The sequence below is a fragment of the Anoplophora glabripennis genome, unplaced genomic scaffold, assembly GCF_000390285.2.
Source record: "Anoplophora glabripennis isolate ALB-LARVAE unplaced genomic scaffold, Agla_2.0 scaffold13, whole genome shotgun sequence".
Classification (NCBI taxonomy): Eukaryota; Metazoa; Arthropoda; class Insecta; order Coleoptera; family Cerambycidae; genus Anoplophora; species Anoplophora glabripennis.
In genome coordinates this window covers 1,902,807-1,930,660 of record NW_019416478.1, presented here as the reverse complement: position 1 = coordinate 1,930,660, position 27,854 = coordinate 1,902,807, and the positions used below count along the sequence as shown (strand labels likewise).

Sequence of the window (27,854 nt, the reverse complement as noted above, 5' to 3'; positions counted from 1 at the left end):
GTAAGTATCAAATTTCCTATTTTCCTGTCTAAACAGTACGAAATGAAGTGTAAAATATTTTGACATGATCACCGGTTCGGGTTCGGGGTCTGGGTCTAAAATCTGCTATTCTTAATCTTAATTTGCCTTGATTTTTAAAAGCATAAAGCACCATGTACATATATGGTTGTTTATTATAATCACGAAAAAACTAAACTTTTTAAGTTGGGTTACATAATCGGGAAACGGCGAACGCCATTTTGAAAATTATGTAAAAAATTAAATAAATGTTTGCTTTGTTTTAATAGTTTTTTGTAATTTTAGACAGAGGATACGCCGCTAAACCTGCTGCTGGTGCTGCTGGAAAAGGAAAGGGTCAAATTGTTGCTGTCATTGGTGCCGTAGTAGATGTACAGTTCGATGAGGACCTGCCCCCAATTCTTAATGCTTTGGAGGTTCAAAACCGTTCCCCCAGGTTGGTCCTTGAGGTAAGTGACACAGATTAACTTCAGAAAATTGCAAATGAAAATTACCTTTTAATTTTTTGTTGTATATATTTAAAAATTTGCATCCTAAACTAATAAATTGGTCCTTACATAATAATGTCACCTTGAAATATTAATATGAATACAATCTTGACAGGCATTTATGCTTAATGAAACACTTGATGTATCTAACAGGTTGCCCAACACTTGGGGGAGAACACTGTACGTACCATTGCCATGGACGGTACGGAAGGATTGGTACGTGGACAGCAAGTCAATGACACTGGCAACCCGATCCGTATCCCTGTCGGTGTTGAGACCTTGGGAAGGATCATGAACGTCATCGGCGAACCAATCGATGAAAGAGGCCCCATTCCATCCGACAAAACCGCCTCCATTCACGCTGAAGCACCCGAATTCGTCGACATGAGCGTCGAGCAAGAAATTCTCGTAACTGGCATTAAGGTTGTAGACCTTTTGGCCCCCTACGCTAAGGGAGGTAAGATCGGCCTTTTCGGTGGTGCCGGCGTAGGAAAAACTGTACTGATTATGGAACTTATCAACAATGTCGCCAAGGCCCATGGTGGTTACTCTGTGTTTGCCGGTGTGGGTGAGCGTACCCGTGAGGGTAACGATTTGTACCATGAAATGATTGAGTCCGGTGTCATCTCCTTGAAGGACAAGACCTCCAAGGTAGCTCTGGTGTACGGACAGATGAACGAGCCCCCAGGTGCTCGTGCCCGTGTCGCCTTGACTGGATTGACTGTAGCTGAGTATTTCCGTGATCAGGAGGGACAGGACGTGCTGCTTTTCATCGACAACATTTTCAGGTTAGGAATTGGCACCTTACTAGCATTATTCGCGGTAAAAGTCTTGATGTTTGAGTTTGTTCGATATTTTTACTACAAATGAGGCGGCAAATTATTTCGAACGGACGTTTTACTTTTTTTAATATTTGTAAAAATTATTAAATCGGTAAAATCAAGACAATATTCTGTTTCACAGACTTGCTACTGGTTTGCACAACATTTTATCACCGATTGCATTATTTCGAACGTAAATGTAATGGTTTTGTCATTGTTCATTGTAAACGAATGATTAATATGAACAGTGTTAAGATTTAAGGGGTTATACCACTGTAATGGCTTAAAAAAGCGTGTTTTTGACATTATTTTTTTTTTAATAGAAGGAAAGGTAATAGAAAAAAACTGTTTAAGTATATTATTAGGCATGTTTTAAGTGTACAGAAAATTTTTTTCATAAAAAAAATGGCACTGAAGCCATTCTCCTGAAGCATGTTGCCGTCGAGGTGTTCCGCGGCATGCACTAGAACTAGTGCAAATTTCAAGAGGGAACAAAAAAAAAATTTGCTCTTAATCTACATGAGTATAGTTAGAGAAACACGTACGGGATTGTAAAAACACTGTTTTTTTGTAAAATTGGCAAGTGTTTAAATTATATTTTTGACAAAAAAAAGGTTAGTTATTTGTTTATAACAATTGTTTAAATTAACTTATCGAAAAATCCGTACGTGTTTCTCTTCAAAATGTTGTTTTAAATATGTGGTTAAAAGTTCAAAAGAAAATATTGAAAATTGCTGGAGTTATGGTGCGTGCCATTTTGAAAAAGTGTGTTACGAGAAAAACGCGTTTAAAGTTTTAAAGTCAGTTTTAGACATGAAAAAATAAAAAATTCGACTTTTAAATTTTGTTTGAATTGTACACGAATACTCCGTAACGCAGACATGTCAAACTCGGTCACTGGTGGGCCAAAAGCATGAAGACCGTAGACTAGGTGGGCCGCAAAACCTAATCTTAAAGAAGATAAACTACCGAAATTCTTAACGAAAAAAAGTATTATTATAGGACAAGTATATTTATAAAATTTTCAATAAAACGGACATTCCAAAAAAGTACAAACATTAACTTCTTTTGTCAGATATTTGACATTTTTTGTCATAAAATTTGTCTATTTGTGGTGTAAATTTATCGGCGGAAATAACTTTTAAAACTGCGTCCAAGTGTGCGTCTGTCAATCGCGACTTTGCGGGAAATTTGTTTCCTTTCATCAAAGAAAATAATTGTTCACACTTGCAGGTACATTGACAGGATTTTACAGGCAAATTTGCTCATTTCTTGGTATTGAACAGGCAAGTACTTGTAAAATTCGAATATACCAACACTATCAAATTTTTGTTTTAAATGGGTCTGAAACTGAATCTCAATCACTTCCAAATGCAAGTAAGGGGGAACTTTATCAATATCGGTAGTGAAAAAACCAGTAAATAAAGAAAAATTGTTTTCTTGGACTTAAAATCCTGAAAACGCTTGCCAAATTCTGCCAGAAGGCTTCCCATCGATCGGGTCGCGATATATGTATGTGCGCGCGACTTGTTGCAGCGAGCGCGTTTTCAAAAACAGTTTTTAACATGCTCACGGGCCGCATTATCTGGCTATTTTCAAAATTGATTCGGGCCGCAGGAAAATGCTCAATGGGCCGCATGTTTGTCATGGCTGCCCTAACGACATCTATAGGTGTATTAGAGAAGTTTTAAATCAATAGGTAAGAAGGTATGCGGTACCTTCCAAGCAAGTAGCCGTATGAGAGACTCACGACACGCTTCAGGAAAAGTGCAAAATTAAACAAAAAAAGATTTTTTGAAAATTCTACAGTGGTGTAACCCCTTAAATAAAATTGCGGTAAAATTAAAATTTATTAAATCAGTAAAATCAGGACACAATATAACGTTTCACCGACTTGTTTGCTCGACATTTTATTCGACCAATCACCCATCGCATTGTTTACAGTGTAGACGCAATGGTTTGTCATTGTTCATTGTAAACGAATGATTAATATCAACAGTGCTAAGATTTAAGGACTTTTAGTTAATAGTACTAGCTGTACAATGTTGGCTGCCTAAGCCCGCCTCTCATGTGGCTTGCAATCATTTATGGCACTGCACCATGTCAATCTAGATTAATAAAAAAACGTGGTCATCCGAATTTCTGAAAAATTTACATAACCAATGTGTTGCTTTAATTATGTACTTGAACTGTGAATTAATTTTGAGGGTTTTTGTAAATTCAAGGCTTTATTGGGAAAAAATGGGAAAAGTATTGTCCATCTCTAGCCACTACGTTTTCTCACCTTTCTAGCAGCATACAGATTCCGTGTAGAAAGAACAACTCGTCTTGATTTCATCCACAAATCAATCCAATTTTTCATATCTTCATAAGATTGGAGGGGCTGCTAAGCCAGGCCTTGTTCCATGGCTCGGAACAAGTAGTAATCCAATAGAGCAATATCTGGTGAATGTGGCGGGTGACGTAAAACATCCTGTTTCAGAGTTTCTAAGTATTTTTTGACTCCATAAGCAAGTGGTCTAGCGTTGTTATGTTGAAAATTTTACTTTATCGTGCCTTTGTTCGGATTGCGGCCTTTTCTTCTTCAATGTACGGCTCATATTCATCAGCTGTGTTCGGTAGAGTTCATCAGTGATGGTTTCATTAGGTTGATGCAGCGCATAGTACACAACACCAAGATGGTCACACCAAATACAGAACATGAGTTTCGAACCATGAATATCCGATCTTGTCATCGATGTTGATGTATGACTAGGCAAATCCCACAATTTTCTATGCTTAGGATTATCATAGCGTATCCATTTTTAATCGCCAGTGATGATACAAAGCAAAAAACTCTTTCTTTTTGCCATTGAAGCAATTGCTCACACGTGAAAAATCGCTGTTCAACATCTCTCGGCTTCAGTTTGTAAGGCTCCCAATTTCCTTGCTTTTGAAGCATACCGAATGCATTTAAATGTTTGGAAATTGTTGTGCGATCAACATTCAACGATTGAACAAGTTCATGTTTCATTTGACGTAAATCTTGGTCGAGTAATGCTCATCTCCGAACTTTTTCCGTTGACCTGAGCGTTTTTTGTCAACTCTATCAAAATCGCTACTTTTAAAACATCGAAACCAATACTCACACATTTTTATCGATGAAGTATGTTCACCGTAAATTTCCAACGGCACTTATCAGCACTTTTCTTTGAATTAAACAGAAAAAGTAAAACTTCCCGTAAATGGTTTTCTGTTGATTCGTAATTCTACATTTTCAAAGCTGAGAAAAAATTTGTTTACACTTCAGCACAATGACATGATAAAAATTAAAGCCTAATGTCAGCTTCGACATGAATATAGTTACAGAAGTGTCAGATGCGATATAGCATAAGTAACGCGATCTATTGTAAATCTGTCAAAATTAATTCATAGACCTAGTAACTCTCTTCTTCAGACGAAACTCTAAATCGGAAACAAATTTACAGATCAACGAAAACATGTTGTGACAATTTTGTTTTAACTCGTATTTGTGGCGTTTACAATACCTTCAATTACAGATTTACCCAGGCCGGTTCCGAGGTATCGGCCCTGTTGGGTCGTATCCCATCCGCCGTGGGTTACCAACCCACGTTGGCCACTGACATGGGTACCATGCAGGAGAGAATCACCACCACAAAGAAGGGTTCCATCACTTCCGTGCAGGCCATCTACGTGCCGGCCGACGACTTGACAGATCCCGCCCCTGCCACCACGTTCGCTCACTTGGACGCCACCACAGTATTGTCCCGTGCCATCGCCGAGTTGGGCATCTACCCCGCCGTGGATCCTCTCGATTCCACCTCCCGTATTATGGATCCCAACATCATTGGTGCCGAGCACTACAAGGTGGCCCGTGACGTGCAGAAGATCCTCCAGGATTACAAATCCTTACAAGTAAGTACAATTTATAATAATTGTTAAGTTTCGGAGCGCTTGAAGACACAACAAAGTTGGGCGTTACGTACTGGGTGAAAATTTAAGTGGTTTATTCTGTTTTTTTAACACAGGTCTTATTTTTATTGTCCGTGTCGGTATTTGTCGAGGCCGGTGATTTTTATAAATTTCGAATATGTTACTGTGTCCAAAAAATAACATGAATTACTTATTTAAAATTCGTGGGTATTATGAAAGCATGCCATTATTTTTTCGTAGGTTGGTGGTACTGTCCTTGATATCTATGCGGAGTTTCAAGTCTATATGTTCAACTGCTGCATAGCAACTCGTGTTTCTGCAAACATATGAAAGCGAGTTTATTGATTTTCACTATGTCTGATTTTGTTGACCAAAGAATTTGCATTAAATTTTGTTTGCGGAATGAATATTCTGCCGCGGAAGCGTTGAGGATGTCACAGAAGGCCTTTAGTGGTAAGTTTATGTCGCAAAAAAATATTTACAAGTGGTACAAAGTCTTTAAAGAAGGCAGGGAAAGCGTTAAGGACAAACAGCGTCTCGGATGACCATCAGCGTCAACTGATGAACAACACGTTAATCAAATCAAAGACCTTGTGCTCGAAAACCGTCGATTAACAATAAGAGACCTTGTTGATACTTTTGTCATTTCAAAATGTTCGGTAAATACCATTTTTAAAGGATTTGTTGTGCCTTAGACGCGTCAAATATCATTTAGTTCCAAAAACGCTCAACTTTATGCAAAAATAGCGTCGCGTTGACATCGTGAAACAATGATTTCTGACTAGGTACCAAAACGTCATGAAACACGTCGTTACTGGAGACGAGAGTTGAATCTACAAAAGGTGAACCAAGACCGAAAAAACCACGCCAGTCACTCAAAAATCAAGGTCGTGTTGATGGTTTTCTTTGATGATCCCGACATAGTGTACTATGAATTTCTTCCAACCGGCCAAACTGTTGACAGGGAATAATATTTGATTGTTAAGCGTTGTTTGCATAGTGCTATTCGCAGGGTTCGTAATGGCCTGGAAAACCGGGAATACCAGGCAAAGTCGGAATTCATTATTCTTCGTAAAAATCAGGGAATAGTCGGGGAATTTTAAAAGTATTCATGAAAGTCGGGGAATTTGATGTTTGCAACTGGAAACTTTGTGAAAACCGGCTTTGGTTTGTTGAAAAAGAAAACTATTGCTGGTTTTGAAACCTTTATAAGAGGTTCTTTGGATATAAAAAAGATTATGCAGTCCAGTCTAAAAAAAGTGTAATACATAAACACCAGCTAGTGTGTAAAAATGACCTACAAATGACTTGATTTTTTTTTTATAAGTCAGGGAAAACCTGGGAAAGTCGAATTCTATATTACTTTTGAACTATGAACCCTTTTCTGACTTCGGTTTAGAATAGTTGAGTCAACCGACATCAAAAAGGTCTGAAGTTTTCACAAACTTAATATTCCATACATAAGTCCACATGTGAAATAAAATTATATTATTCTGGGGGTTTTAGCACTGGTTAGAAAGTGGGAGGAACAAAAAAAAAAACAAAAAAACCATCCAGATTACACAACGATGCGATTGATGTAAACCGACGGAAATCGGGCAACAAAATTTCACGAATCCTGACCGCACTAAGAAATTTGCCGTGAAGACTCGAATTTTGGGCACTAAGAATTTGTATGACTATGATTCTTCTCTGTCCAGTAGATTGTTCCACTCCGGTCTCGAACAAAACTCTCGTTTTTTTTCGGCGCACCCACTTGGATCCCTTATTTTTGTTATTTTTTGACAAAATTCAGCCGCGTTTCAACCGCCCATGCCCACTGCTACCATAGAAAATTAATTATAAGATGGACAACTTCACATTTGCTTTTCCTTTCTTTTCTTTTTCTAATACATACTACAATTAATTATGCAATACTGTGTCAATTCGCTGCTAAAGGCCGGAATTATGGACAGACAACTCTTTGTTTTTGCATCATGACAATGCTCACCGGCTCACACAGCATTGATAATATAATTCGAGACCATTTCGCCAAAAATTGAACTCGTATCGTTCCGCAACCACCGTATTCGCCTGATTTTGTACCGAGTGACTTCTGGGTATTACCTAAACTGAAAAGACCACCCCGTGGACACCGTTTCGACTCGATCGAGGAAATAAAATCCGAATAGACAAAAGTATTGAAGGCCATACCGGAAGATGACTTTTCAGACTATTTCAAGAGTTGTAAAAAATGTTGGCATAGGTGAATTGTATCCTTTGACGGCGACGAAATTTATTTGGAAACATAAATAAAGATTTTTTATTCTTTAAACAAATTTACTTTATTTTTTGGACAACGGGTTGAATTTTTGGGGCCCAGATATTTTGAGTCAAACTTCGTTTCTGTGATTTCTGCACCAATTTGATTAAAAATATTTTCAGTCCACATTTAATAATTAAGTTGAATTATTACTTATTACTGGACTCTAGTAACGCCACTTTAGATATTTATCTTGGATTTTAATGAATTGTGTGTGAGAGGGGCGGCGTACTATTATTCTTGTAATTGACATTGTTTTTCAGGATATTATCGCCATCTTGGGTATGGACGAGTTGTCTGAAGACGACAAACTGACGGTAGCCCGTGCCCGTAAGATCCAGCGTTTCCTGTCCCAACCTTTCCAGGTAGCCGAAGTTTTTACTGGCCATGCCGGAAAACTCGTACCCCTTGAAGAAACCATCAAGGTACGAAAAAAATGACCTGGTAATTGGAATATTTTAAATCACTTTGTGTTGTTTTTTGTAGGGATTCCAGAAGATCCTCAACGGGGAGCTTGATCACTTGCCCGAAGTAGCGTTCTACATGGTTGGACCCATCGAGGAAGTAGTGCAGAAGGCCGAAACACTAGCTCAGTCTTCATAAATTTTTTAAGTCAATTGTTTCGTTTTGAATGTGAAACTTCGTACGTTATAGGAGTGACCTAAGGAGCCAGCTTTTAAAAATTTTGTCACCACCAATTTTTTTTTTATATACTGAAACATCAGTCATCCGTTTTGCAGTATGGTGTAATCGTTATATGTACAATTCATTTTATTAAAAAAAAATAGATCGTTATCTGGTTTTACGAGTTTTATTTATAATAATGAGCTCGAGAGGACATTTAACAACTTTATTTTCCACGAGGCCTGTGGATTTTGCCCGTGGTGAAGATATTTTTCGGTTTCTGCTGAGCAGCGACCTGGCTATTGAAGCTTTCCCTCCATTCCGCTTCTAAGCGCACCCAAGCGCCACCTACAATGAAACGCTATAGGTAGTTTCTATATAGATTCAACGAGCAAAAAAAATCAAACTAATTTTTTTGAACGATTGGGATGTTAATCTACTTTAAATTTTGTGCGAACCGTGTTTGTTTTTCCGAAAAAATTTTTGGAGTTTACCGTCACGGCGTTATTCCGAAAATGAAAATGAATATTTTTTTCAAGTGACCATCATTTTGACTCAAATCATCCCGTTCACTCTTTTTTTTCAAAATGTGCATAATTTTGTCAGTTTTTACCTGGTTTTATCAGAATTCAAATTGCTTTAAAACTTTGTGAGATAAATGAAAAAAACGGGTCATTTTTTCAAAATTGATTTTCTCAAAAACCTCGCTTTTTATTTTCACCAGATTTGAATGTATTTTTCAAGGGCAAATAAGCTGTCTTTTAATGGAGCGGCAAAATGCCAACTTGTTCCGTATGGGAGACACATGTAATAGTCCAATCAGTTGGCGCTCAAGAAGGGGGTTGCCTGTGAAGTTTTAGGGGGGTTCTGAAAATTGGTATATTTATAGATTTTGACGTGTTTTATCCGAATTTTTACTTTGCCACCTCTTTTATTTCCGGAAGTAGCCATCAAATTGGAAAAATTGCGCTCCAAAAGAGTTTTTCGCCGATATTTCCTTTCCGGCTCACTTTACGGTGAAAATAGTTATGTAATAAATTAAACTAGAGAACATTTCCTATAATTTATGTATCAACCTTTTTTCTGTTTGGGTTTTTAACCACCCGGACGAGTTCGTGTAAATCTCGGTGGTTCTTTAATAAACTCTAAATAAATTTAATATTGCATCGCTGCCACCGACAGAAGCAGCAGCACCACAACATTCGTTCAGATCCTATCACCAGGTTCAGCAATGGTATGGAGTTGCAAAAAATGCAAAGCGGTGGGGATGGAAAAAAAGCAAGAACGGGCTAATTCCTGTCGCCACACTTGAGCCCTCAGCTCCAGCAAACTTGTTAAAACCAATTTCTTGCAAATGTAAAAAAGGATGTCGGAGAGCCTGTGGACTCGGAAATGCTGGACTAAAGTGCTCCGTTATCTGCGCGAATTGCAATGGTACCTACGACAATTCGGGTGTTGATCTCCAAGACGGTGGCTAAGAGGAAGATACGGAGACTGTTCTTCAGCAAACTTTCGACGAAATCGAGGAAGAAGGTGGTGAAGTCGAAGAAGAGAACCCTATCGCGGATAACTTGGAAGAACTTCCTATCTGTCAGGTTTTGCTCAGTTCTGAAGAACTAGCAAAACTTGGTCCATCAGGGTTAGCAACAGTGCATCACATGTGGATTAGGCCTACTGGGGATACCACTAAAGAAAAACGTGCCAGGAATTCTTCCTCATGGTGGTGTGGAAGTGAGTTTGTTGGCCATAACTATTTTCATCGTAGTGAGTCGGAAAGGAAATGTCGTTAAAAAACTGTTTTGGAGCGCCATTTTTCCAATATGGTGGCTACTTCCGAAAAAAAAGAAGTGGCAAAGTAAAAATTCGGAAAAAGCACGTCAAAATCTATAAATATACCAATTTTCAAAACCCCTAAAACTTCACAGGCAAAACTTCTAACTGATTGGACTATAAATTAAATTCTCATTTATCTCAATAAGTTTTAAAACAATCTGAATTCTGAAAAAACTAGGTAAAAGCTGATAAAATTCTGCACATTTAGACAAAAAACAAAACGTTTCGACGGGATGATTTGGGTCAAAATGACGACCATTTCAAGAAAATATACGTTCCATTTTCGGAATAACGCTGTCACAATGTAAACTTTGATAATGACGCCACAGAGCCCCAAAAATTTTTTTTGGAAAAACAAAAACCAGGTCCCATAAAATTTAAAGTAGATTTACATTCCAATGTTTCAAAAAAATCGGAGAGTTAGATTTTTGTTTGCTCGTTGAATCCATATCCTATAAAAATTTACAAATAAATAGAAATTAACCCATAATTTAATATTTGAAGACTATTCAACAGATTAAAGCAGTTCTTGAGTAGATTTCACAGGGTGAACAGGGTACACTGAAATTACTTTTTTTTTTAATCTGAAAAATAAGTTTTAATTTGATGTAGGTACCTATTTGAAATATTTTTTTAAAATCATTCAAGTTTTTGATAAAAAGCATTTCCAAATTTTTTATTCTGCGGTGTTTCAGAATCTCAGTTTTAATGACCTGTCACATTGACCTGGTTTAGGTGAATGATATAATCAGTCCATCTGATACCCTGCAATAATAGGGTGCTAGGCAGACAAAAAACAAACGACTTGTCTGTCTGACGTCACAATTGTTTGAGGTTATGCTGTACTAGCCCGTCCAGCGGCGATGTATAAAAATTACAAAAAAAGAAATGAGTTTTTATGACGAATTTTGAGAAAACAAATTTATGAAATGTGTTTTTAAATGTCAAAGGTAGCGCCTGCATAAATATAACCTCCTTTCAAAGCTAAACCCTGTGATTTGTAGCGAGCTTATGAAATCAATGGTATAAATTGACAAATACATAATAAGAATGCAAACCTAATGGTGTTGTGATTCTCGGAGCATTTCTACAGTTACGAACGTTTTCGTTTACTGAGTTTTTATTCAATATCGCCGTCATTTGCTTAACTGCAATTTCCTCATAAGCCCTTTGTATATCTTGGTTGTTTCTAGCAGATAAATTATGTTGCCATAATTTTGATTCTCTCTTTTTCTTTGACTTCTTTCGTCTAAGCACCTGCAGAGATTTTAAATAAATAGCTATATAGAAATAATGTTACGGCATGTAAATATCGTAATTCATCTATATTCTATTCATTTACCAAAGAATATGACCAATAAAACAGATTTATACGAACAGTTACAAACCCAAAAACATGAAAACGAGACGCTAAAACAACAAATACATGAACTGACAGAACAAAACACCCGACAATACCAACAAATACTAACCATGACACAGCAAATCGTCGATTTGCAAAAAACAATTAAACTTTCGGACGAAAACACCACTAAATTACACCAAAAACTCGACAAACTTATCGACAAACAAATGACAGACAATATACCCCAGACAGGCACACACACACACCCCCCACACACACACCCCACACACACACGCACAGAGAAACGCAAAAAACACACAGCGGAATCCTCTAGCGAGGACGAAGCCCCCAGACTTAAAAAATCAGACAAAACAAACAAAACACGACCACAAACACCAAACACGCGCCCCCCGACACCTACACCCTCCACAAGCGCCCTACAAAATACCCCACAAAACACACAAAAACAGACAGACAAAACCAAACAAGTCCCCCCGGTAATCTTGCGAAAGCAAGAACGGTGGACGCAAGTACAAAAAATACTCACGACACTTAACATTAACTACACAAAAGCCAAATTGACTAAAGACGGTATAGCCATATACCCAAACACACCTAATGACCACAGACTATTGACAAAGACACTGACAGACAAAGGCGAGGAGTACCACACCTTCACCCTCAGCGAAGAAAAAACGCTGAGGGTGGTGATACGCGGAATACCTGCGGGTGTTTCGCCAAGTGAGGTCCAACTCGACCTCGCAAGACAAGGGTTCCCCGGCGCAATAGTGCACCGCATGGCGAGCCGTCAAAATAAACAGGAAATGCCCCTGGTCCTAGTTCAGGCCCCACAGGACCAGGAGGACATCCTGAAGGTAACCCGCTGCTGCTCGCTCGTGGTTCGAGTAGAGCTGCAGCGAAAGCAGCGGGTTGCCACACAGTGCCACCGGTGCCAGCGGTTCGGCCACGGCCAGACCCGGTGCACAGCTGAGCCAAAGTGCGTAAAATGTGGCGAAAACCACAGCACGCACGTATGCAAAAAGGCCAAAGACACGCCCGCCAGGTGTGCAAATTGCGCCGGGCCACACCCCGCCAGCTATATGGGGTGCCCTCAGTACCCCAAAGCTAAAAACACAAAAACACAAAACACAGACACACACACGACACAAAACACTACACAAACACACAGACAGCCCCTCCTACCCACCCCAAACACAACCCCAGGACGCACATACGCTGACATGACCAGAAAAACACAAAACACACAAAAACAAAAACACAACACCTCACCACACGCACACACAGACACGACACCCTCCCAACCGGGCGCGGCGGCCCTGATTGACGCAACAAAGCGTCTTCAGGACTTCTGCGTCCAGCTGACGACCATGGTGTCGAATATGCAAAAATTATTCGACTTCTAATGGCTCGTCGGCCCTCCCAACCCTCCTCGCTGAGAATTTCGTCCTGGAACCTTGACGGGTTCCGGGCCAAAAAAACGGAACTCGTGGACATCTTGAACCGTCTAAACATAGACGTTATGGCTGTCCAGGAGACCTACCTCAGCGAGGCATCCCGTACCTCCATCCCTGACTATGACATATACAGACATGACAGAAACCGTAACGGGGGTGGTGTTGCACTCATAGTAAAGAAGTGCATCGACCACTATCCGCTGCAGCGGCTCCAAACTCAAAACACAGAGGCCGTGGCGATAGCGGTGAGATCGCTACGGCATGGAGACGTTGCGGTGGTGTCCTGTTACCACCCACCCAGACTACCACTACTTGACAATGACTTAGACAAAATCCTTTCCTGGCCCCAGACAATTGCCATCGGGGACTTCAACGCGAAGTCCCCCATATGGCACAGCGGGACGACGACCACAAGAGGTCGCGTCCTGCTGAATTACCAAGACAGACACGACGACTTGACTATACTCGGACCGACAGAACCGACACATTACGGACCCGTAGGACGCCCCGACGTTATCGACATTGCCCTCTTAAAATCTATACCGTTAAATGCCCAAATATCCACCCAATACGAAGGGTCTTCCGCCCACAATCCAATATTTCTGGATCTGGGGCGAAGACAGAGATATGAAGGCACCTTCACGAGGAGGTTCACTGACTGGGAGCGTTTCCGAACAGTAATGCAAGGAAACATGGCGCTCCCAGTCATCGAAACCACCCATGATCTGGAGGCGGCAATCCTCTCCCTTGAGACTGACATTAAAAACGCCCTGACTCAGACTACGACGGAGACTATTGTCCCCCGACTGACAAACCCCCGGGGCACCCTCCCCGATGACATAAAAAACTTAATACGTGACAGACGACGTGCGAAACGGCTTGCCACCCGCACCCGCCTCCCCCGACACAGACATGACTTAAACGTACTTAACAGACGGGTGAAGGCGGCTCTGGATGAACTGGCCCAGGATAACTGGGCTAGGCACCTGGAGTCGCTGGATCCACAAGACAACAGCCTCTGGAAAACGCAGAGGGCCCTGCGACAGACCGCTCGCCGTAAAATTCCTCCAATCCACGGTAGTGTGGGGGTGGTTTACACGAACCAGGAAAAGGCCGAGGCTTTCGCCGATAGCCTGGAACTGCAGTGTAGACTGCCTCAGCTGCCCGACGAAGACGAGGAATTCGAGATAGTGGCTGAGCGCGCGGCCCGACGCGTCGACAGAGAGCCAGACAATGACATAATCCCCCCCGCAACACCTGACGAACTAAGACTGACAATACGCAGACTTAAAAACAGAAAAGCCCCCGGACCCGACAATATACATAACACGACACTTAAACGACTACCACACAAGGGCCTCATGGCCCTACTAAACATAACAAACGCGACACTCAGACTAAGACACTTCCCTACCCGCTGGAAAACAGCAAACATAATCCTTATCCCAAAACCCAACAAAGATCACACCATCCCATCCAACTACCGGCCCATTAGCCTGCTCCCGGCTATGAGCAAAGTGGTAGAAAAAATTATCCTAACCCGTCTAAGAACCCACTCCCAAGAACTGCAAGTCATTCCAGACGAGCAGTTCGCCTTCCGACCCAATCACTCCACTGAACTCCAAATCCTTCGCCTTACCGAGCACATCACGGCGGCCTTCAACAGGGGACAGTACACTGGTGCTGTCTTCCTGGACGTCGCAAAGGCCTTCGATACGGTTTGGCATGAAGGCCTACTGATGAAAATGCTCACCAACCAATATCCCATATCCTTTACCAAACTCATAAAATCCTACCTACACCACCGAAAATTCCGCATCCAAATCCAAGATTCCCTTTCCACCACCCGTCCCATGGAGGCCGGTGTCCCCCAGGGCACCGTCCTGTCCCCACACCTATACACCATTTACAACTCCGACATCCCACATCCCCCCAACACCAACATATACTTATACGCCGACGACCTGACAATCACATCCCAATCCGTAGATCCTAGATATTCCGTCTCCCTCCTCCAAAACTCCTTAGACCAACTTGAAACCTGGTGCAACAGGTGGAAAGTCAAAATTAATCCCAACAAAAGTTCGGCTATCCTTTTTACCAAACGAAAAATCCCACAAAACCTCGACAGACTGACACTATCCCAGGAACCCATCTCCTGGAATCGACAAACACGATACCTGGGCGTGACGATGGACCAGCGTCTCACGTGGAAACCGCACATCGTGGAGACGGTGGCGCGAGCGAAGACCACCAGGGCTAGGCTCTATCCCTTACTCAAAGGTGGAAACACCCTCAGTTTAAGGAATAAGCGAACGCTTATCAAGGTGGTACTTCAACCGCAGCTAACCTACGCCTCCACGGCGTGGGGTCACGCGGCAAAAAGCCACTTAAAGTCATTACAGGCTGTGGAAAACATAGCCCTCCGCACGGCCACCGACGCGCCCTGGTACGTAAGAAACACTGACATATTACGAGACTTACAATACACAAACGCTACACAGACAATAAGACAAAACGCGGAGAAACGATTTGACGTAGCCGCTAGACATGACAATCCCCTCCTCAGGCAAGCCGTTGACTACGTACCCGACGTGACCGACAAACACAAAAGACCTAGACACCAACTTTTTGACCCTGGGTGACCACCCCAATGACCCCCCCCCCTGCCCGCTAACCTTTTCTGTTTCAGAGACAGCCAGGATCAAGAAACGAAGACAACGACACACACACACACACACACACACCCCCCATACCCTCCTTAACCCTCCCCTCCCGCGCTAGCCTAAGGGCCACCTTAGCAAAGCGCATCCCAGGCTGCATAGCCGCACTACCCTACCCAACCATACCACACATAAACATGACACTACCCCCGGGGTTTACACAGACGAGCCGGCGAAGCAAGAAGAGCGCCAGAAGAAAGGGCCCTAGCCGGCGGGGCCCAGCCAGGACAAAAGGAGGTCCCACAAAGCGCCTACACCGGCCGCATTTGCGGTCGGGGTAGACGACGGATGGGGCCCACCTACGAAGGCTGTCCAGGCCTACACGAGATGAGGCAGGATAAAGAGGGATAATCCCCCTCGATCCCAAATCATTGAGGCCAATTTCTAGCCATAGAATAATGGCGTATTCATTTAATACTTATTTAAATATACCTTATTGGGGGTGGGATTGCTTTCATCAGCACTGCCTTCGTCACTTTCGGAAGACGTTGAAGAAGTAGATTCTTCCTCTTCCTCCTCTTCTGTACTTTCGTCCGATGCACTACTTTCTTCCTTCCTATTTGCAAAAACAGTAAGAAGACCCATCTTTGGCCGTGGAGGAATTATTTCAAAACCTTCCCACCAGAAAGTTTCCTTACAGACAAATTTCTTGTCGTTGTTCAAATCTTGAACAAGATAAAATTCATATTATTAAAATATTCAAAAATCGTGTTTAGAACTTAAAAATATGCCGCATGATATCAATTGCAAACCCTTAACCCTACCGTAATCGACGCTATTGAAATTTCTTCATAATCAAGTTAGTTCTAAATTTGGTAGTTCATATGTACCATGGAAGAAGTCGAAAATTAATGAAGTTATAAACGTCAAAACTGGTAGTTGAAAACAAATCGAAAAAACTTAAAAACAACGATTTTACAAAAGAATTACTGAAGTCATGCAAAATATCGAGTTATTATAAAAAGTGCTGCATTTACAATCGATAAAATGGCTCCGCCCCCCGTGGTAACAGGCTTATCCCCAAATGAAGGGCCCCCTGGTACTCGAATAAAAATAAGGGGCGAGCATTTCGGTACTAAGCCGACCGATCTCATAGGATTGACCATCTGCGGGATAGACTGTTTGTTGGCGTCCGAATGGAAGTCTGAGAACAAAATTATTGCCATTTCGGGTCCAGTTAAGGGAAAAGGGGATGTCATCGTTACAACTAGACTTGGAGGTATAGGAACATGTAACGTTACTTTTAGAGGATATCAACTAGCTACGATAGGGCCTATGAAGGAGAGTGCAGTGTGGGTCGAAGAAGTACCTTTCTACTCTTGGGGAAGGCATTCTTTAAGTCCTAGTAGTTATCAGCAAGAAGACCCACTTGGACTGTCCGTAGATGAAACTGAAAATAAAGTAAATGAAGAGGATTTGATGACTTACTTCCCAGGAAAGTCGAGCGATATTGCCAGTACAAATTTCTCATCGGGGTGGTTTCTTTTAGAGAATCACCAGGCTACTAGTTTTAGTGACTTACAAGCTGGATTAAATCATTTGAGGAGGAAAGTACAAGGACAGAAAGAAGGTCAATTGTCTTTTTTGAAAGCTAACATAAATTCCGTCATGGACCAAGTCGACACACTTGTTAACTTGAAAGAGAGGTATGAAAGTGATTTATCGAAATACGGCTCCGAACCCACTCTGCGGTTAGAGAAAGCTATAAAAGAATCAGAACGAGAAGCTAGGAAGCTATTCGACGATGTTTTAGCAAGAAAGGATAGAGCAGAGAAGACGAGAAATGCCTTAAATGTTTTACAAAGGTTCAAATTCTTATTCTGCTTACCATGCGTAATTGACAGGAACATAAAGAAGGGAGAATATGACATTGTTATAAACGATTATATAAGAGTGAAAAATTTATTCCACAAAACTGATATTCCTATATTCAAAGAAGCCTTAAATGAAGTTGAAAAACGCATAATCGACCTACAAAAGAAGTTGCACGCAGATCTACAAACTATGCCGATTACAGTTGAGCAACAGAAACGACTGATCCGTTACTTAGTGAATCTAGATTCACCTTACGACCCAGCTTGGGATGCTATAAAAAGTCGTTCGGAATATATCAACAAGAAATTTAAACTTATATACAATTTTCACAAGTCTCAGGATAAACCTGAAAGTAATAAGAAGAGTAATTCATCCACAAAATATTCCAAGTATAATACTCCACAGCAGACAGAGGTACCAGCAGTACCAGCCTGCATTAATTTCACTGATGAAATTTGCGTCACGATTTCCGAAATATTCCCCGATTTGTGGAAGATTGGTCAGGCATATTTTTCAGGCGAACTACAAGTCAAAGTAGAAGCAGGGAGACAGGTATATTGTAGTATTTAATAGTATTCGCTATTCTATTAACTTTGCACAGTAAGAATATTAAGTACGACTTGTGTCATTGGAATTCTCAAAATGATATAAATGCAAGCAAATTGATTTAAAAATAACAAGAAAACTTGAAAGGAGGGTTGAATCAATTGCAATACATTATTGTATGTCTGTTATACATAAATATTGCGTCATAAACATATCTTTGACATGGTGTTTATGATATTTATATTTACGTCATCAATTGACAATAAAACCGAAAATGTAGGCCATTGTGCAAATGTTAGATTCGAAAAATATCATTTAAGATATTTTAAAATGTCATTAATACCTGCCTCAATTTAATCATGTTTTTTTTCTAGATACAATAGGCAGTATGCAATCATTGATAAAATAACTAGACAAATATCGCAGATTATTACAAAAGTATTCTAGGTTTTTCAGTTTAGTTATTTCAAATGTCTTGTATTTGAATTGCCTTTTAAATTTTATCTGTAACACTCGTCAAATTTTGAATTTTTAATGGGTGGGGAATAAGTAATGTCCATTTTCTCAAATTTAAAAATTCATATGAAAATTAAACGTCAATCTAAAGAAGACATCAGATGGTGTTTTTGTTTACTTCCTTATATTTAATTTTTGAGAATTTTCATTCATTTGGAATGGAATGTCAAGTTAATAAAATCAATCATTTTCTGCCCTTGCTTTTTTTTTGTTTTTCATCGTGACGAGAAAAACTCTTAAGTGGCCTAAGCTCCTTAACGAAAATACAAGACAATCAAGGGAATTGGCTCAGGAGATAGGATGTCATCACAAAACAGTAGTAAACCACCTGCATTCGATGGGAAAATTTCAAAGACTCAGCGCTTGGGTCCCACATGTTTTGAAGGAAAACAATAAGAATCAACGCTTTGCAATTGCCGCTTATTTGCTGTGTCGTCATTGATCAACACGTGGTCATAAAGAACGTTTTCTTCATCGTATTGTTGCTGGTAATGAAACATGGTGTCTGTACATGAATATGAAATAGCGGAAAACCCCAAAAAACAAGCAACTCCATAAACAAACCAGAACTTCATCTACGAAAGACACTGTTGTGCGTATGGTGGTATTGGAAAGGGATTTTTTATTACGAACTCTTACAAAACAATCAAACCGTCAACACAGAACTCTATGTCAAACAACTATGGCGACTCCATGCTGTTATTCAACAAGAAAGACCTGATCGGCGATATGACGTTCTTTTGCAACATTACAAAGAGTGACCACATAGCGCCAATATGACCTAAACGGCCATTCGGGAGTTGAATTGGGAAGTTCTGCCCCAATACTCCTTAGGCGACATTTCTTTTAACAACAACAATGAGTTAAGTTCAACGAGTTTTTCGAGTCAAAATTCAGTCAGAAGAGGCATTGCGAAACTTGTTGAACGTTGGGAGAATACATCACTGATTAGCCTTTCGATAATTGTAGAGTAAAAAATAAAATATCTTATATTTGAAAAAAACGGACATTACTTACTCCCCACCCAATTGAATGCCCCTCAACTTCATAGATACCTTTGGTATTCAAAAACATACTTATGACTTCATTCAATAAGATTTTTAAGAAAGTTTTGGAATTAATATGAGTTAGGTTAATACTGTTAAAGTGAAATAAACCTGTAGTAGTTAGTGTAAAATATATAATTAAAAAACAGAATACTTGCACAAAGTGGACAAAGTTAAATAGACACCAAGAAATAAAGGTGAAAAATCATCGAGAAATCATAAAAATTACTGGGCATGATTTTATTGTTGTAAAGTCTTGGAAATGATAATACAAGAGTCGTCTCATTTCGTGGGTCATGAAAAAAGTATAACGTCACTTTTTTTTATCAACAAATAGGTAAAAAATTCGTCATTTTTTGTTCTACGCGTTATTGTAAAAAAACTATTAATCTTAGCAAAAAATGTTCAACAGACGATTTCATCTAGAGAACCTCATCTTTAAAATGAGATTTTATAAATTAAAATTGCTTAACACACAAAATGTATTGCAAAATTAAACGGAAAAAGTGCTTTTTCTTTAATTGTTAATAACTTTTTAAATAATTAATAAAATTTTACCAAACTTTCCCAAAATGTGAGTTTTTATATCCTTAAGAGATAAGACCAAAAAAAAGAGCATTTTCCTCAAATGACTATTCCGGGGGCAGGGTTATGACTAAAACATTCTTTTTGGGCTCATTTTCCTCGAAGGGACACCAAGTATCCTCTAGTTAAAAAAAAAATAATTTTTTTTCAAATTTAGTTGTAAAAAAATTGCTAACTCCGGATCTATTGGTCGTAGAAACTTTTTTTTTCAATTTGTAGGTTTTGTTATGAGCTTGCGAATGGTTGTTAACAATTATATTGTTAACGAATAAAAGGCACTTTTTTCTCTAAACAAAAAAAAATAAACAAATAAAGCAAAACAAATAAAAATAAACAAATAAAATAACTCCGCGGTTTTTAACTTTTGAAAGAAGTTATATACACCATTCAAAATTTCTTCGACCAATAGGCTCAGAGTTAGCAATTTTTTTACAACTAAATTTGAAAAAAATTTTAATTTTATTTAACTAGAGGATACTTGGTGTCCCTTCGAAGAAAATGAGCCCAAAAAGAATGTTTTAGTCATAACCCTGCCCCCGGAATAGTCATTTGAAAATGGGCCTTTTTCGCAAAAATGGAATAAATAAATGGAATTTTGCAAAAACTATTTGATCGATCTTTTTAGCAATTTGAACTTGTAAAGTCTCATTTTAAAGATGAGTTGATAATACAATAACACGTAGAACGAAAATTGACGAATTTTTGACCTATTTGCTGATAAAAAACAATGACGCTATACTTTTTTCATAACCCACGAGATGAGACGCCTCTTGTATTATCATTCCCTAGACTTTTCAACAATAAAATCACGTCCAGTAATTAATAAATTTCAAAATGTTTCCTTTGTTGATCTAAAAGAATAATTATTAATTGACACTGTTACATTTCAGGTCGAATATAAACACATGGTCATGTCGGTCATAGAAATGTTCTGCAAATACGTAAGAGCTAGCATCATCCCCAGCACATTAGACAAAGCGGAAAGGCCGCAATTCGGTTCACTGAGCGCGCCCGAAAGAGACCAAATCGCTCTGTATTTACCGGAACTGTTAAGGTCAGTACGTTCCACTTACGCTACATTAATAAAGTTAGATTTGCCCAACGAGGCATTAGATATAGTAAGTTTGTTATTGTTAGATTTAAGAATCCATTGCATGAGTATTCTGTTTCAACAAGCTATGGAACAGATAAAACAGTTATCTGAAACGTGGAAGATAAACTTTGGGGGCAAACACAGCGGAATCACAGAACTACCGTTGAAGTTCTTGCAGCTGATCGAGGACGTGATCCAAATTGTGAAAGAATCAGCGCTATCGGCTGAACAACGAGAGACTTTCCTATTAGATAATCCGACTGCTCAGAGAGAGCTTGAAAAACAGCTGGATTGTATTTTAACAGCTTTTCATAACGTGTTGAATAACTTATCTTCGAGTGAGGATTATGAAGACGGTGACGATAGCTCGCCTGTAGTCTCTCAGTTGATAGGAACCCCTGTCAGTAGTCATAAAGTGAACAGCATTAAAACAAACGTACCAACTTGGGAGCACCGTTTGTTGATAACTTTATCCAACTGTCTGTTTACTAAGAATACAATATTAGACACCGTTTCCACTAAATTCAAGGAAGGCGGTTTTCCTCACGTGGACGTCCCTATAAGAAATGCCAAAATTAAGTTGGAAAACTTGGAAAAATCGATCCTCGACAAATACCTAGAACAAAAGAGCGATCCTTTAGTTGGCACGATAGAACCGTCGATGTACTTAGGACGTTTCGACTGGGATACAAACGTACCGGCAACGGACATCCGTCCTTATGCAAAAGAATGCATAAACAACCTTATCAGCGTCCACTCGGAAGTTAACAATATTTCCGCAAAGTTATTAGATAGCGTTCTACCCAAAATCGTTGAAACTATTGCCGAAGAATTATACAGGCTCATGTCGTGCGTTCAGAAATTTAGTAGGGCAGGTGCGCAACAAGCAAGAGCCGATATATGCGTCCTACAGGAGTTTTTCGAAGGATATTTGTCAGGAAGTGCCAAGGGATATTTTCAGGAAGCTCTAGATGTCATACCAGAGTTAGAAACAATGGAGACGACTGTTATTCAGGACATCTTAAGGCAGTCGAAAGCCAAAATGAGAATACAGTTGTTGTGCTTAAAGAGGAGGTCCACGGAAAATAGGAATTAAATGTGGCGGCACTTTTATTTCTATTTTGCAGTTAAAGTTTTAGACTGTTGTATCAAAGCTGTTATAGCAAATTATCTCTCCTGTGATAATTATTTTTTATTTGTCGCTTAACAAAGATGCAATTAATGTTGAAATACAAGATATTTAAATATGAAAAAATAGTAACTATAGATATTAAGGAAAAAACGTAATGCTAATAAATTATTCTTAAAATTTATTTACACATGTAATGTTAATGAAATGTACAATGTACAATTTTACAGTGGTTTTATGCAGATATTTATTACATCATGCAAGATATATCTTGACATTTACCATGTGTAGGATATAAATAAGGTGATAAAATAGTATATCGGCATATAGTTATTTGTTATTTGTACCTAAACTCTGCACCGTACGGTAAATATTAAGACTGCTTAAGTCTAACAATATCAAAAAACATGTATATATGGTATTTTTATTATTTAAAGCTTTGTAATATGTATCGTAATGTATTTAACTTAATACTTATTCTTTTTTGGACAAACTTGTTTCTCTTAATACCCCAAACTAACATTGTATGGCAAAGGGAACATTATTTCTGCAGGATGTTCCTTTCAAAGACTGGGTACTATAATAACTTTTTTGGAGTATAAATGGAGCAATGTCAAAGCTCGTATGAAACGGGATATCGTGCCGCATACATTTTCCTGCGAACCTGATGGAAATTTGTTAGCCAAAATTAGACAACTGAAGTACAAGATGTGATGGAACCTTCCACATCATTTACTGTTCCCAAAATTTGCGAAAAAGGATGTCAAACAGGACGTATATGTTTTAGAATTAAATATGTATAAACAGCACCAAAATTAGAAAAAAGGGACGCTGTAATATCAACTTTAAAATTTCGAACGCTTCCAGAGCAGTCGCCAAAACCCCCCAGAACAAGATTACCACTTAAAAATGAACATTCAGATTCCAGTAGCACCTAAACGGACATTTATTTAGAGTCCGTAATTAAGAGTATACAGGGTGTACCAGAATAACGTGTACAACGGAAGACCACAGATTCGTGGACTCAAAGTAGGCAGATTTAGGTTAATTCACCTATATCTGAAATTGCTTGTAAATAACTCCCAATACGTATTAATCGATTTTACACATTTTATAGTGTCATACAAAGTGTTTTTTACTTACAACTCCTATAAAATTGATGTATAGTGATAATAACCGTTCATAACTTTTTCCTCTTTCGGACAATAATGACAACTATTTTTTATTTGATAGGTGATACCATTTGGAAGTTTTTAGACCCCTTATAGAGGTACAAACTGAAATTACAGTCAACCTACAAAATCAGAGCTTACTGGCACTTTGTTAAGTATTGTAGTATGGGTGGCAAAATAATGTATACATTTAAAAAATATTTTTTGTACCCAAACAATAGTTGTCATTATTGTATGAAAGAGGAAAAAGTTATGAACGGATATTCTCACCATACATCAATTTTGTAGGAGTTTCAAAAAACACTATAACACCAAAATTATAATAATATTAAAATAATATGTATTAGAATTATTTACAAAATTCAAAAAATTTTCCCGAACTTTCAGGCTATTTAGCGGCCAAAGAAAAAACGATTTCGGATATAGGTGAATTAGCTTAAATCTGCCTATTTTGAGTCCACGAATCTGTGGTCTTCCGTTGTACACTTTATTCTGGGACACCCTGTATACAGGATGTTTCGCAGAGTTATAATATTGCTATACCACAGACTTATCTAGGAACCATTTTAGAAACTTTAAGTTTACATACTTTTTTCTTATTTTTATGCATACAAGATTCCTCAAAATATAAAGATGAGATTCTCGAAATTTGTTGATTGATTTTAACAAACTTATTTTGTTATATCTCACGAAAGCATATGTTGGAGGCAATTTTCTTTCACTTTATAATTCAAAGGTGCAATAAATTACACATACACAATTTTTTTTTTATATAAATTTTGGAGAAATACCAATAGGGATTTCTTTAAGGGAAAAGATTCCAGTTCAGATATTCATAACATATTTTTAAAGAACAAACACAGTCTTTAGCATAATTTCAGGTTTTCTAGAACTCTCGGGTATTATTTGAGCAATATTACATGATTTCTTTTAAACACAACTAAAAAACAATGCAAATTTCACTTAGCACAAAAATAGGACCTTTAGCAAAACTGCATTTAAGTCAAAAACATTCAAAACCTATTTAAAAAACATGTATCCTATCATTAGCTCTCGTATTTTTACTTTTTGCAAAGGTATAAATTCAAACAACTTCAAACATTTTTTCTAAAAAGTCTAAATGAAATCAGTGTTCTTCGATACTTGTTTAAATTAACTTTTTTTTTGACATGTTGATCTCTAAAAACCTATTCTAAATTATTTGGAACACTTGTGTTAGATATTTTACACTCTGAATAAGAATTCATTGGAATTTTTCCTAAAATCTCTAATAATAGTTCTCCAATTTTTGAACCATAAAAACGGTTCTGGGACTTGCCCCTTGGATCGCTTTCACAATATTTATTTAACGAAAACAGTTCATTAAAAGGAGTCAATAAATGAAAAAGTTGTGGGGGTGGCCAGTTCTTGAATAGAACACACTGTATAGGAATCTTCCCCAAAAAATGTGTTTATTAAAGTAGGCAAAATGCAGAAAAATCAATATAATTTCATGACTAGAAATTTTAAACACCATTGAAATTATAAATAATAGTAATATATTATTGGAAACTGGAATATTCTACATAGAAGTTCTTATACGAGGTTTGATCAAAAAGTAACGAGAATTGTTAATTTTCTCAGAAAATATTTATTTAATCTTAAATTTTTATCCCATCCCCTTCAAAGTACTCGCCGTGTGATACTATACACTTATACCAACGTAGTCTCCAGTTTGAGAAACACTGGTGGAATGCCTCTTTAGGTATTGTCTTGAACACGGTTTGCGATTTAGCCTTTATCTTATCTGTTGTTAAAAAATGTCCTTTGAGTATCATTTTGTGTTTGGGAAATAGGAAAAAGTCACAAGGGTCATGTCTGGAAAATAGGGTGGTTGGAACATCACGACAGTCTTGTGTTTTACCAAGAACTGTTGGATAAGGTACGTTGGATACAACATGCGCAATTTGAAAATTCCCGTTAATTTTTGGGTGGAACCTCGTATACTGCCGGAAATAAAATAATAGGAAATTGAAACAGTTTTGTAGAATTCTTGGGAATATTGGTAATATTTTTGAAAATTTCAAACTGCGAAACTTACCTCTAGCCACCAGTCTAGTTAATCGTTCTGGAAACAATAACTGAGGCGGCTCTTCTTCTATAATATGCCGGTAAGCCTCTAGCATGGTGAATACTGCAGAATCCCTAACGTCCTGCGTGCAAACCTTAACGAAACAATCGTAATATTACTGTTACTACGAGAGTAGTAAAAATACTGAGTTATCGTTAACGAAAACTATGAACTTAAGCACCTACAAATGATATACTCTACTAACCACATGCTGCCGAAACTGGCATCCAGAAAAGTTTTCTAGCAACTGGAACCTGTAAGCCCTCTCCCCGCAACAAGGATATCTTCCGATAGGCAGAGGAGCTTTTTGTGCGTCTAATGTAAAAAACTGGGGTGCGTCCGGGTGATACCGACACCATCCAATCTGATTCGAAGGGAAGTAGCGTTTGCATATACTACAATATAAAACGTGTGCCTCGCCCCATAGTCTCCAATAGACCTTACGCCACGTTTTTAGAGTTTTGTGGAGTTTGATTATATAATTGTTTATGTCCCAAGAAGAATCTCTGGACGAAAAAAATTGATGAATCCCATTAGTTCAACAGTAGTCCCCGTTACGTACCTTACGTGTAAACTTATGATGGACCCATCTGGTTGCAGTCTCATAGAACAAGGTGTGCAGGGTATTTTGATTGCCACAGCAGGAGTTATGAGCTGTTCGCATTTTTCACACCTAAATATTCTCGCTAAGGAGCACCAGTGACCCCTCACACTTTCCGGTTCCGGTTCTGCCAGCGACTGTATTAATTTCGAGAAAAGCCGCGACTGAATTTTATCCTTACGATCTTTTATCGACTCTACCTCGACATTGGTATACATAGCAGCTAGTCTGAAAATCGCAGAAGATTGATTAAACGATCGAACACCTTAATCGTAGCTTACCTTGTCAGAACGGAATCGTTTAAACATGATAAGTTGCTAGTGGTCCTCAGTATCTCGTTCATATGGCGGTGGCAAAATAACAAGCAATCGTTTAAAAGCGGTTCCATCTGTAGGAAAGCCGCTGAGACTAGAATGGGAATAACACATTGAGCGTCCAATTCGGGACAATCATCTTCAAGGAATGCGTCTTTTTTAACCCACCGCATCAGCCACTCGAAAATACCAATGTCGCAATGTACTGAAATGTCCATGTCTTCTAGTCTTTGACCTGTTCCGATAAAAAAACAGCAGATTTTTCATTGAATTAAATAGTTATCTCATGTACCTAGTGTTACTTCTGCAAAATATCCCATTTTTTCTATCAGTAACTTTTGATTGCAAACAAATGTTTTCTTCATGTTCTTCACTTCGTCGCATACGTGTATTTCTACCTCGGAGCTAAAATGTATTAAATGAATATTTCTAATAATTTTTGCATTGGCAAACACATACATATTTGTAAAATGTATTTTTTGTTAATATTAGCTGATAAAAATTATTTGGTACGCAGGCAAGCAAAAATTATTTGTAAAATGTTCTTCTCAAATCATAAATAAAATTTAGTATACACTCTAATAATAACTTTACAAAATAAATTCAAACTCTACAATAATATAACTATATCAACACATTTACTCTGTTTTGGTTATTGTTGGTTTGATAGAACTGTCACTTGCTCTTCTCGAAATAGTCTTTTCATTTGTGGAACATACTATTGGATTACTAGACGATTTGTCTAAAAAAAAATGTTTTTCTAAATATGTCACCCCTACATTTCAATTCCTAACTTCTTTTACCATGTAACTTTGCTATAGATTTCTTCACCGATGTTGCATTTTGAACTAGGTAAGGTAGGACAGAGTCGAGTAGTCCCTCCGATAGTACTTCATTTAATTTTCTTTTCAAAGGATCTGCATCGGAAACACTTGCAGCGCTTCTTTTTTTATTTACATCTAAAATAGTGAATGAAATCGTTAAAAGCTATACCTACAAAGATGAATTAAGTTTAGATGGTTACACCTTTTTTGTCATCTCCAGATCCTTTATTTGAGTTTATAATAATAGTATCCGATGTCTGACAACAGATGCTCTTCAACGACATCTGATTTTCTTTACGTTTTAACCAGTTAACTGCCTCGGACATACCACCTGACATCAAGATACCTTCTACACTGTCTTGTACCTAGAATTTGGGAAAATAAGGCACACATACTTGTAAATATGTTTGCATACCTGGTAGGCGGTTTTCAAAAAGTTTAAAAACTCTTGAATCGAGATCTGGGAAGCCTCAGGACTTGACTTTAATTTTATGTGAGGCTTAATTATAGCACTTTTTGAGTTGTCTGCTTGAATATCCAT

The 27,854-nt window shown here is 38.4% G+C and overlaps 3 protein-coding genes across 3 annotated transcripts in view; 2 read left to right on the top strand and 1 right to left on the bottom strand.

Annotated features, from left to right (window-relative positions):
• The window catches only part of LOC108904271 (ATP synthase subunit beta, mitochondrial), an 8,511-nt gene extending 148 nt beyond the window's left edge, over positions 1 to 8,363 (top strand). The window contains exons 2-6 of the mRNA XM_018706757.1: positions 304 to 467; positions 660 to 1,294; positions 4,867 to 5,242; positions 7,826 to 7,987; positions 8,049 to 8,363. Coding sequence (XP_018562273.1) covers positions 304 to 467; positions 660 to 1,294; positions 4,867 to 5,242; positions 7,826 to 7,987; positions 8,049 to 8,165 — 1,454 coding nt within the window. The 3' untranslated portion in view covers positions 8,166 to 8,363. The remainder of the gene's footprint in view (positions 1 to 303; positions 468 to 659; positions 1,295 to 4,866; positions 5,243 to 7,825; positions 7,988 to 8,048) is intronic.
• Positions 8,358 to 27,854, bottom strand: LOC108904106 (uncharacterized protein KIAA1841 homolog). Its single transcript, XM_018706531.1, has 12 exons — positions 27,729 to 27,854; positions 27,569 to 27,678; positions 27,284 to 27,456; positions 27,132 to 27,231; positions 26,782 to 26,894; positions 26,457 to 26,724; positions 26,137 to 26,403; positions 25,780 to 26,080; positions 25,545 to 25,668; positions 15,995 to 16,227; positions 11,078 to 11,276; positions 8,358 to 8,534 (listed from the first exon to the last, which is right to left on the bottom strand). The coding sequence occupies exons 1-12, from the start codon at positions 27,852 to 27,854 to the stop codon at positions 8,413 to 8,415; spliced, it is 2,136 nt and encodes a 711-aa protein (XP_018562047.1). The 3' UTR covers positions 8,358 to 8,412.
• Positions 16,430 to 22,775, top strand: LOC108904262 (exocyst complex component 2). Its single transcript, XM_018706745.1, has 2 exons — positions 16,430 to 17,929; positions 20,961 to 22,775. The coding sequence occupies exons 1-2, from the start codon at positions 16,550 to 16,552 to the stop codon at positions 22,257 to 22,259; spliced, it is 2,679 nt and encodes an 892-aa protein (XP_018562261.1). The 5' UTR covers positions 16,430 to 16,549; the 3' UTR covers positions 22,260 to 22,775.

What these genes read in the sequence shown, in the direction of transcription:
- LOC108904262 (XM_018706745.1), top strand. Translation starts at nt 16,550, where the DNA reads ATGGCTCCGCCCCCCGTGGTAACAGGCTTATCCCCAAATGAAGGGCCC. An exon ending in AAGTAGAAGCAGGGAGACAG is followed by an intron (nt 17,930 to 20,960) that starts GTATATTGTAGT and finishes GTTACATTTCAG; the next exon opens with GTCGAATATAAACACATGGT.
- LOC108904106 (XM_018706531.1), bottom strand. Translation starts at nt 27,854, where the DNA reads ATGGATATTCAAGCAGACAACTCAAAAAGTGCTATAATTAAGCCTCAC. An exon ending in ATCATAAGTTTACACGTAAG is followed by an intron (nt 26,081 to 26,136) that starts GTACGTAACGGG and finishes TTTTTCGTCCAG; the next exon opens with AGATTCTTCTTGGGACATAA. An exon ending in GAGAATCACAACACCATTAG is followed by an intron (nt 8,535 to 11,077) that starts GTTTGCATTCTT and finishes GTTTCATTGTAG; the next exon opens with GTGGCGCTTGGGTGCGCTTA.